Source organism: Panulirus ornatus, chromosome 10 (assembly GCF_036320965.1).
Source record: "Panulirus ornatus isolate Po-2019 chromosome 10, ASM3632096v1, whole genome shotgun sequence".
Classification (NCBI taxonomy): Eukaryota; Metazoa; Arthropoda; class Malacostraca; order Decapoda; family Palinuridae; genus Panulirus; species Panulirus ornatus.
In genome coordinates this window covers 30,177,535-30,189,710 of record NC_092233.1, presented here as the reverse complement: position 1 = coordinate 30,189,710, position 12,176 = coordinate 30,177,535, and the positions used below count along the sequence as shown (strand labels likewise).

General features: G+C 51.7%; 1 protein-coding gene across 27 annotated transcripts in view; it reads left to right on the top strand.

Moving 5' to 3' along the window:
- The window catches only part of LOC139750871 (one cut domain family member 2-like), a 636,939-nt gene that overhangs the window by 611,605 nt on the left and 13,158 nt on the right, over nt 1–12,176 (top strand). For all 27 annotated transcript variants that reach the window (XM_071665708.1, XM_071665712.1, XM_071665710.1 and 24 more), the window contains one exon: nt 11,320–11,432. In XM_071665708.1, the coding sequence (XP_071521809.1) occupies nt 11,320–11,432 (113 nt within the window). The remainder of the gene's footprint in view (nt 1–11,319; nt 11,433–12,176) is intronic.

The window sequence follows — 12,176 nt, the reverse complement described above, 5'->3', positions numbered from 1 at the left end:
GTTGGTGATCATCACTACCATCACCGTTACTGCTGGTGGCTGCTACTACCATTACCGCTACTGCTGGTGGCCGCTACTGCTGGTGACCGCTACTACCATCGTCACTACTGCTGGTGGCCGCTACTACCATCACCGCTACCGCTGGTGGCCGCTACTACCATCACCGCTACTGCTGGTGGCTGTTACTACTATCATCGTTACTGCTGGTGGCCGCTGTTACCATCACCGCTACTGCTGGTGACCGCTACTACCATCGCCGCTACTGCTGGTGGCCGCTACTACCATCGCTGCTACTGATGGTGGCCGCTACTACCATCGCCGCTACTGCTGGTGGCCGATACTACCATCGTCGCTACTGCTGATGGTCGCTACTACCATCACCGCTACTGCTGGTGGCCACAACTACCATCACGGCTACTGCTGGTGGCCGCTACTACCATCGTCACTACTGGTGGTGGCCACAACTACCATCACAGCTACTGCTGGTGGCCGCTACTACCATCACCGCTACTGATGGTGGCCGCTACTACCATCACCGCTACTGATGGAGGCCGCTACTACCATCGCCGCTACTGCTGGTGGCCGCTACTACCATCGCCGCTATTGCTGGTAGCCGCTACTACCATCTGTGCTACTGATGGTGGCCACTACTACTATCGTCGCTACCGGTGATGACCGCTACTGCCATCTTCGCTACTGATGGTGACCGCTACTAACATCGCCGCTACCGCTCGTGACCGCTACTACCATCATCGCTACTGCTGGTGGCTGTTACTACCATCGCCGCTACCGCTGGTGGCTGCTCCTACCATCACTGCTACTACTGGTGACCGCCACTGCTGGTGGTCGCTACTACCATCGCCGCTACTGATGGTGGCCACTATTGATGGTGACCGCTACTACCATCTTCGCTACTGACGGTGACCGCTACTACCATCACCGCTACTGCTGGTGACCGCTACTACCATCACTGCTTATTTTAGTTACTGTTACTACTGTTGCTGTTTCTGCTGGTGGTGGCCGCTACTCTCATCACTCTAATGCTGGTAGCCGCTAATACCATCGCCGCTTCTGCTGGTGGCCGCTACTGCCTTCGCCGCTACTGCTGGTGACCGCTACTACCATCACCGCTGCTGGTGGTGGCCGCTACTACCATCGCCACTACTGCTGGTGGCCTCTACTGCCATCGCTGCATATCCTGGTTGCCGCTACTACCATTGCCTCTTGCTGGTGGCCGCCACTGCCTTCACTGCTTATCCTGGTTGCCTCTACTACCATCACCGCTGCTGCTGGTGGCCGCTACCACCGTCACCGATACGGATTTTGGCAGCTACTACTATAGCCAATAATGCTAGTGGCAGCTCTTACCATCGCTATAATTGCTGATGGCAGCTAGTACTATTATAGCTTCGGCTGGTGGCACCTACTAACATCATAGCTTCTTCTGGGACAGCTACTAACATCATAGCTTCTGGCGGCAACTCATGCCATCTTCTGGTGTCAGCTACTATCATCACAGCTTCTGCTGGTGGCAGCTACTACCTTCATAGCTTCTGGTAGCAGCTACTACCATCATAGCTTCTTCTGGTGCTACTACCATCATAGCTTCTAGTGACAGCTAATACCATTATAGCTTCAAGTGGCAGCTACTACCATCATAACTTCTGGTGGCAGCTACTACCATCATAACTTTTTGTGGCTGTTACTACCATCATAGTTTCTTTTAGTGGCAGCTACTACCATCATAGCTTCTGCTGGTGGCAGCTACTACCATAATTGTTTCTGGTAGCAGCTACTCCATCATAGCTTCTTGTGGCATATACTACCATAATAGCTTCTTCCGGTAGCAGCTACTACCATTATAGCTTCTGGTAGTGGCAGCTACTACCATCATAGCTTCTTCTGTTGGCAACTATTACCATTATAGCTTCTGTGGCAGCTACTACCATCATAGCTTCTGTGGCAGCTACTACAATCATAGCTTCTGGTGGCAGCTACTGCCATCATAGCTTCTGGTGGCACTACGAACATTCCCGCTAGTACTATTGGAGATGTTGCTGATGACAGCTATTACTTTCACAGCAATTGTTGATGTCAGCTACTACCATCGCTTCACTGCTGGTATCAGTTACTGCTAATGGTAGCCTCTACCATTGCAACCACTTCTAGTGGTGCCAGCTACTAACACCATTATTGTTGGTGGCAGTTACTGCAATCGTTTCTACTGCTCTTGGCAGCTAACAACATCGCTACTACTTGCTAGCGGCAGCTACTACCATCTCCACTACTACTAGGTCAACTACAACCATTACGGCATCTGATATCACCGCTACTGCTGGTGGTCGCCACACCATCGCCGCTACTGCTGCTGGCCTCTCCTACCATCGCCGCTACTGCTGCTGTCCACTACTACCATTGCCGCTACTGCTGCTGGCCGCTACTACCATTGCCGCTACTGCTGCTGGCCGCTACTACCATTGCACCACTACTGGTGGCTGCTACTACCATCGTCACTACTTCTGGTGGCCGCTACTGCTTTGACCGCTAATACCATCACCGCTACCTCTGATGGCTGCCGATACCATCGTCGCTACTGCTGGTGGCCGCTACTACCATCGCAGCGACTGCCAGAGGCTGTTACTACCATCACCGCTACTGCTGGTGGCCACTGTTACCATCGTCGCTACTGCTGGTGGCCGCTCCTACCATGTTTCCTACTGCTGGTGGCTGCTTCTACCATCGCCGCTACTGCTGGTGGCCGCTACTATCATCACCGATACTGCTGGTGGCCGCTTCTACCACCACAGCTACTGCCGGTGGCCACCACTATCATCACCGCTACTGCTGGTGGCCGCTACTACCATCGCTGCTACAACTGGTGGCCGCAGTTCTACCATCATCGCTACTGCTGGTGGCCGCTACTATCATCGCACGACTGCTGGTGGCTCCTTCTACCATCACCGCTATTGCTGGTTGCCGCTGCTCTCCCACCACCGCTACTGCTGGTAACCGCCACTATCATCACCGCCACTGCCGGTGGCCACTACTACCATCACCGCTACTGCTGGTGGCCGCTGCTACCATCACTGCTACTGCTGGTGGCCGCTACTACCATCACCGCTACTGCTGGTGGCCCCTACTACCATCGCCGCTACTGCTGGTGGCCACTACTACTATCACCGCTACTGATGGTGGCCGTTGCTGCTGGTGACCGCTACTACCATCACTTCTACTGCTGGTGGCCGCTACTAAGATCACCGTTACTGCTGGTGATCGCTACTACCATCGCCGCTGCTGCTGGTGACCGCTACTGTAATCGCCGCTACTGCTGGTGGCCGCTACTACCATCATCGCTATTACTGGTGGCCGCTACTATCATCATCGCTATTACTGGTGGCCGCTACTATCATCACCGTTACTGCTGGTGGCCACTGCTACCATCGCCGCTTCTGCTGGTGGCCGTGAATACCGTCACTGCTATTGCTGGTGACCGCAACTAAAATCACCGCTACCACTGGTGGCCGATACTACCATCGTCGCTATTGCTACTGGCTGTTATATCCATCACTGCTACTGCTGGTGACCGCTACTACCATCACTGCTACTACTGGTAGCCGCTACTCCCATCACCGCTATTGCTTGTGGCCGCTACTACCATCGCTGCTATTACTGGTGGCCGCTACTACCATCGCCGCTACTGCTATCACCGCTGCTGCTGGTGACTGCTACTGCCATCACCGCTACTGCTGATGGCCGCACTACTGTCGCTCATGTTGCTGGTGGCCGCTACTACCATCGCCGGTACTGCTGGTGACCGCTACTGCCATCGCCGCTACTGCTGGTGGCCGCTACTACTATCACCGCAACTGCTGATGACCTCTACTACCATCGCCGCTACTGATGGAAGCCGCTTCCACCATTGCCACTACTGTTCGTGGCAGCTACTACCATCACCGCTGCAGCTGGTGGCCGTTTCTACCATCGCCGCTATTGCCGGTGGCCGCTACTACCATCGCCGCTACTGCTGGTAGCCGCTACTACCATCGCCTCTACTGTTGGAGCCGCTACTGCCTTCACCAGTATTGCCTTCACCGCTACTGCTGGTGACCGCTACTACTATCACCGCTACTGCTGGTGACCGCTACTACAATCACCGCTACTGCTGGTGGCCGCTACTACCATCACCGCTACTGCTGGTGGCCGTTGCTAGGATCACCGCTACTGCTGGTGGCCACTACTACCATCACCGTTACAGCTGGTGGCCGCTATTACCATCGCTGCTACTGCTGGTGGCCGCTACTACCATCACCACTAGAGTTGGTGGCCGTTACTAACATCACCGCTACTGTTGTTGGCCGCTACTACCATCATTGCTTCTGCTGGTGGCTTTGCTGCCATCATTGCTACAACTGGTGGCCGCTACTACCATCGCTGCTACTGCTGGTGGCCGTCGCTACCATCACCACTACTGTTGGTGGCCGTTGCTACCATCACCACTACTGTTGGTGGCTGTTTCTACCATCACTGCTACTGCGCTTGGCCAATACTACTATCACTGCTTCTGCTGGTTGGTGGCCACTACTTCCATCACTGTTACAGCTAGTGGCAGCTATCACCATCGCCGCTACTGCTGGTGGCCGCTACTACTATCACCGCTACTGCTGGTGACCGCTACTACCCTCGCTGCTACTGCTAGTGGCCGCTACTGCCATCACCACTACAGTTGGTGGCAGTTACTACCATCACCTCTACATTTGTTAGCTGCTACTATCATCACTGCTCCTGCTGGTGGCTATACTGCAATCGCTGCTACAGCTGGTGGCCGCTACTGCCATCGCTGCTGCTGCTGGTGTCCGTTACTACCATTACCACAACTGTTAGTGGCAGTTACTACCATCACCGCTACTGCGCTTGGCCACTACTACCATCGCCGCTACTGCTGGTAGCCGCTGCTACCATCACTGCTCCTGCTGGTGGCTTTACTGCCATCACTGCTACAGCGTGGCCACTATTATCATCGCCGCTACTGCTGGTGGTCGTTACTAGCATCACCACTACTGCTGGAGGCCGCTACTGCCATCACCGCTACTGCTGGTGGCCGCTTCTACCATCACCACTACTGTTGATATCCGCTACTACCATCATCGCTACTGCTGGTGGCCGCTGCTACCTTCAATGGTCCTGCTGGTGCCCGTACTTCCTTCGCCGCTACTGCTGGTGGCCGCTACTCCCATCACCGCTGCTGCTGATGACCGCTACTACCATCACCGCCACTGTTGATGACCGCTACTACCATCACCGCTACTGCTGGTGGCCGCTACTATCATAACTGCTACTGCCGGTGGCCGTTACTACCATTGCTGCTCCTGCTGGTATCCGTGCTACCTTCGTCGCTACAGCTGGTGGTCGGTAATACCATCGCCGCTACTGCTCGTGGCCGCTACTACCCTCGCCGCTCCAGCTGGCGGCCGCTACTACCCTCGCCGCTCCAGCTGGTGGCCGCTACTACCATCACCGCTACTGCTGATGGACGCTACTACCATCACCGCTGCTGTTGGTGGCCGCTATTTCCATCGCCACTCCAGCTGGTGGCTGCTATTACCATCACCGCTGCAGCTGGCTGTTGTTATCATCGCCGCTACTGCTGGTGGCATCTACTACCATCGCCAGTACTGCTGGTGGCATCTACTACCATCGCCAATACTGCTGGGGGCCGTTACTACAAATCACTGCTACAGCTGGTGGCCGCTACTACCATCACCGATACTGTTGGTTGACGCTGCCACCACACCGCTACTGTTGGTGGCTGCTATTACCATCGCCGCTACTGCTGGTGGCATCTACTACCATCGCCGCTACTGCTGGTGGCCGCTGCTACCATCACCGCTACTGCTGGTGGCCGCTACTACCATTGCTGCAACTGCTGGTGACCGCTTCTAACATTTCTGCTGCTGCTGCTGGCCGCTACTACCATCGCCGCTACTACTGTTGGACGCTACTACCATCGCCGCTGCTGCTGGTGGACGCTACTACCATCGCCGCTACTGCTAATGGCCGCTACTACCATCACCGCTACTGTTGATGGCCGCTACTACCATCGTCGCTACTGCTGGTGACCGCTACTACCATCACCGCTACTGCTGGTGGCCGCTACTACCATCACCGCTACTGCTGGTGGCCGCTACTACCATCGCTGCTTCTGTAGGTGGTTGCTACTACCATCGCCGCTACTGCTGGTGGCCGCTACTACCATCGCCGCTACTGCTGGTGGCCGCTACTACCATCACCGCTACTGCTGGTGACCGCTACTGCTGGTGACCGCTACTACCATCACCGCTCCTGAGGGTGGCCGCTGCTACCATCACCGCTCCTGAGGGTGGCCGCTACTATCATCACCGCCGCTGCAGGTGGCCGCTAATACCATCACCGCTGCAGCTGGTGACAGCTACTATCATTGCCGATACTGCTGATGGCCGCTAATTCCATCGTCGCTACTGCTGGTGACCGCTAGTACCATCGCCGCTACTGCTGGTGGCTGCGACTACCATAACTGCTACTGTTGGTGGCCGCTACTACCGTAACTGCTAGTGTTGGTGTCCGTTACTACCATCGCCACTCCAGCTGGTGGCCACTAGTAGCATCACTGATACTGCTGGTGGCCACTTCTAACATCGCCGCTACTGCTGGTAGCCGCTACCACCATCAGTGTACTGCTGGTGGCGGCTACTACCATTGCCATTACTGCTTGTAGCCGCTACTGCCGTCACCTCTATTGCTGGTAGCCGTTAGTACCATCACTGATACTGTTGGTGACCGCTACTACCATCGCCGCTATTGCTGGTAGCCACTACTACCATCGCCGCAACTGCTGGTAGCCGCCAATACCATCACCACTACTGCTGGTGGCCGCCACTACCATCGCCGCTTCTGCTTGTGTCCGCTACTCCCAATGCCGCTACAGTTGGTGGCCGCTCGTACTATCACCGCTACAATTGGTGGCCGCTACTACCATCGCCGTAACTGCTGGTGGCTGTTACTACTTTTCGCCGCTACTGCTAGGGTATGCTACTGCCATTGCCATAACTGCTTAACCGCTACTACCATCACAGCTACGGCTGGTTTCCGTTACTACTATCACCACTACTACAGGTGGCCTCTAATACCATCAACGCTACTGCTGGTGACAGCTAGTATCATCGCCGCTGCTGCTGGTGGCCGCCATTACCATCACCACTGCTGCTGGTGACCACTACTAACATCACCACTACTGCTTGTGACCGCTACTAACACCACTGTTACTGCTGGTGACCGCTACTACCATCACTGGTACAGCTGGTGACCGCTACTAACATCACCGCTACTGCTGGTGACCACTGCTGGTGGCCGCTACTACCATCGTCACTACTGCTGGTGGCCGCTAGTACCATCGCCGCTACTGCTGGTGACCGCTGCTATCATCGCCGCTACTGCTGGTGACCGCTGCTACCATCGTCGCTACTGCTGGTGACCGCTGCTACCATCGTCGCTACTGCTGGTGACCGCTGCTACCATCGCCGCTACTTCTGGTGGCCACTGCTACCATCGCTGCTATTTGTCGTGGATGCTTTGGTGTCACGACAGCTACAGCTGCCGTCACCGCTACAGCACGGCGGCACCGTCGCCGCTGGTGGTGGCGGCTCCTGTTGCCGCCGCCGCTAAGTTACTGGCCGCTCCTCCCGCCGCCGCTAAGTTGCTGGCCGCTCCTCCCGCCGCCGATACTTTAGCCGAAACCCGCCGCATATCTTGCCCACTGATCTTCCTTCTTCGTCTTCTTATTATTATTCTTCATAATCTAGGAATTCCTGATTTTCGTAACAATCTGTCGTAGATTTACTGTCATATTTTTTCCGTACAAGTGTTGAATCGTAAATGCGCGAGTATGGTGTGGTGGTGTGGCTGCGTCCATTATTGTACTCAGGAATATATAGGAAGGTAGAGAGCGACAGACCAGTGGGTCCAGTCCAGGCTTTGTATTACACTGTGAGGGATGAAGCATGGGAGAAGTATCAGGAAATGTATCCATGATGCGCATTTCGTGTCAAGTATTTGTTATTTATTTTAGAATATCTCTGATGTCGCCTTCATCTACGCGTGATCACTCCCGATATTAATATTCTCCTTGAAGGAAAAAATATTTGCGCCTTAGTTGTAAAATGTTTGCCGGCGAGTTTGTGTTCATCACTACGGCTGACGTTAGACGAATCTAGCCTTAAGTCGCCGCTAAGATCGAGATTGTGATAGCCTCTGATAATTTTTGGTGACCATACTTTTTCTATGGCAACTGAGATGCCCTTGCTAGGATTCGAACCCTGGCGAGCTCGCGTTTGATTCATGATGAGCGACGCTCACAACGACAACACGGAAGCCACGGATTTCATTGGATTAGTGTCTCAGCCCAAGAATCATTGTGGTGGCTCTCCGCTACATTCTCCACCCTGTCCTCCCCTGCATGGACGGGACCTCAAACTGAACACAGTATAGGAGGCTGCGACGCACCGGTAAATCATACTCAGGATTAAGTGTTGTAAACTACAGGTCGACTGTGCTGCTCTTGAAGTTAACATTTCGTTTATCTCTATTGTTGCTAGACTCCGCCATGCACGTGGTTGTTGCTAGACACCGCCATGCACGTGGTTGTTGCTAGACTCCGCCATGCACTTGGTTGTTGCTAGACTCCGCCATGCACGTGGTTGTTGCTAGACTCCGCCATGCACTTGGTTGTTGCTAGACTCCGCCATGCACGTGGTTGTTGCTAGACACCGCCATGCACGTGGTTGTTGCTAGACTCCGCCATGCACGTGGTTGTTGCTAGACACCGCCATGCACGTGGTTGTTGCTAGACACCGCCATGCACGTGGTTGTTGCTAGACACCGCCATGCACGTGGTTGTTGCTAGACACCACCATGTACGTGGTTGTTGCTAGACACCGCCATGTACGTGGTTGTTCCTAGACACCGCCATGCACGTGGTTGTTGCTAGACACCGCCATGCACGTGGTTGTTGAAAATTATCACCGTTAAGTCTTCTTTTTCCTAATTTACATTTTGTAGTTCGGCAGAATTTGTAATGCAGCATTTCTCCTCGTCTTTATTGCCGATGTGTAAGACTTTCCATTTATCAGTTTTCAAATTCATTTGGCACCTGTGAGTCCAGTCTGTTAATATGCCTTCATCACTTTGCAGTTGTAAACGTTCAGTTCCTGTGGTTGCTTTATCTCTAAGCTTACAATCCTTTGTAACGTCTGGTACCTTATAGCGTAGCCTATTTGATATCAGTGTCTTTGGGATGTATACATCCCTGTGGCACACCACTTGTTGCGCTTCACCACTGAAGTACATCCCATTGCGTATCATGTAACATAACTTTTCCTTGTAATCTTTGATGTGAAACTCTCTCTAGTGCCTTTTTAGACTTAGATACACGGCATCCACTGTATAACCTTCATCATACATGTTGGTTACGTCATAAAAGAAATCAAATAGAATTTATTATCTATTAAATATTTCATTGGGGAAAATCTTGTCAATCCTTGATCAAAAGTGGTCCACTAAATGATTTATAGTCTTGTTTAGTTTGGCTTTATTGCAACAATCTTTACTCAGTGGTGATCGCCTGCAGGGGAACCCACTGCAGACCCGTGTGATGAATAAATTACAAAATCTATATGGCAGCATAAAGTACTTCAAAGTGGGGGTTTTTAAAGTAAGAAATGGCAGTATTACCTCTCTCTCTCTCTCTCTCTCTCTCTCTCTCTCTCTCTCTCTCTCTCTCTCTCTCTCTCTCTCTCTCTCTCTCACACACACACACACACACACACACACACACATGTACCCGTATCTTTCTTCCGTGTGTGGAAAAGAGAGGGAGGTCCGCCATAGAGCTCCTTTGGCTTTTCCTCTGGTCAGCTGGAAGACCCTCCTTAATTTGACGCAGGATTAAAATGAAACTTGCATGATACAGCTGACCACAGTACGACCCACCCACCAGACAACTGACCACAGTACGACCCACCACCAGACAACTGACCACAGTACGACCCACCACCAGACAACTGACCACAGTACGACCCACCACCAGATTACTTACCATTGTGTGTGTGTGTCTGTGTCTGTGTCTGTGTTATCACCTAGTTGGTATTACCTGTTTGTTCATACGGAGAGGAAGTTATCCACACAAGGGACCTCGCCTCTTACCTTTACATTGTTATTATAAATGTTTCGAATTTTCCATTGATAGTCGTATTTTTGTCTCAGTTTGTCCCACAACGAGTCCACAGCTCTGTCGCTGAGGAGGTGCCTCCCTCACGTCTCTCCACACACACGCACTGCTCTGGCCCACCTTCCAGTTGTGTCCTCTTGTTTTGGACTCCTCACGTCCCTCCACACACTGCTCTTGCCTAGTTGTGTCTTGTTCTGGACTCCTCTGACTCCAGAAACTGATCTTTGTTATTACCGCGTTTATTCAAATCCTCCTCAACACTCTACGTGGCTCTTCATGTGAGGAGACAACACAGTTATGGAGAATTGCACCTCAGGCTAAATGTACGTGCTGTATATCTTTCTAAACACACCACCACCCGTGAACCTGCTGGTAATATTGACGTTGACCAAAACACACTGTGCCACCCTGACTATCCTTCTCACGTGATGATAATTAGTGACAAGTTCGGTGGACCGACAACACTCATGCCCTCCCTCATGGTCCGACCTGTGATGCACCCACTGTACTCACAGTATTGTATGGTTAAACCCCGTACCATATTCTTCGACTTTCCATTTTCCAAAATCAAAATTTCTTTTAAAATTTGTCCGACTACTGTTATATCTTTCTTTTTCAGTATTTCTCAGTTCCTGTTATTTCACATTTCTTTCATAATTTTTGGTCATCAGAAAATATATTTAGGTACGACTCTGCCTTGTTTGGCAAGCCACGTACATTCATTAGAAATATTAATGGCCTTAACAGTGAACCTTGAGGAACATCACCTTGTCATCATTGCCCAGGTTGAGTGTTTGTGTGTGTGTGTGTGTGTGTGTGTGTGTGTGTGTGTGTGTGTGTGTGTGAGTGTGTGTGTACCTAATGCTCTAAGTTGTTGCTTGTATACATTATGATATACGAGTTTTAGCCATCCCTACCATCCTTCGGTCCCGGGTATTGTCCTTCCATTAACTTTGCCCTGCCTCAGAGTGTGAGCAGTCGTGCACGGTGAGGTATACTGTGAGGGAGGTGGGGCAGGCCGCTTTCCTTAGCTCGCCACTAACCACATTGTCTCTCCACAGCCTGCAAAAGGAAAGAGGAGCAACAAAGCCACCCCGACCAGCAGCCTGCGCCCAAGAAGCCTCGTCTGGTTTTCACGGACTTGCAACGTCGTACACTGCAAGCTATTTTTAAGGTTAGTGAACGTCTCTTGTTTACATTCTCAGTCAGTGGTTACTACGACCTTACAGAGTGGAATGCTGCTGCTATATCTCACATGAGAAACGTCACACCAGAGAGGATACCATGGTGGTGTGCGGCCCGGCAGGTATCACTGTTAATGGGAAACATGATGGAATGTGGGCTGAGGAGAAGAGGATAGAGTTTCAAAACCAAAATTTGGGTTTTTCAGAAAATATTCATGAATGGAGGGCAAACATTGTAGAATGTAAAGTTATGGCTAGAAAATTTGTATATTGATAAAAGAAAGGGAAATGGGATCTCGAGAAACGGATGAATGAAAATTTGAAATTGAGTAGAAAGTTATTTTGGAAGGAGGTAAGCAAATACAGAAGAGCGATGTAAGGACAGGAAGAATATGAGACGCAACTGTGGTGTGACTTAAGGGACTGAGGATGAAGGTTGTACAGGTGGGAAGAATATAGTGAACACATTATAAGACATTGTGATAGGACTAGATATTGGGAGAGGAAGACTTGAGAGAGATGAGAAGAGCAATAATATATATATACAACAGAAAAGTTGGGGGACGTGGTGTGGTTGAAGGTTGGACTGACTTGGAAAGTGTTTGGTATGTGTGAGAGGCAACGGCCTGCCTGATGCCTGGAGGAGTGCAGCTACTGTTCGGTTGTATGAGTATAAAGAAGAGTATAGATTATTATAAGAAGTACTGAAGGAAATTATTCTTCATAGTTTAATT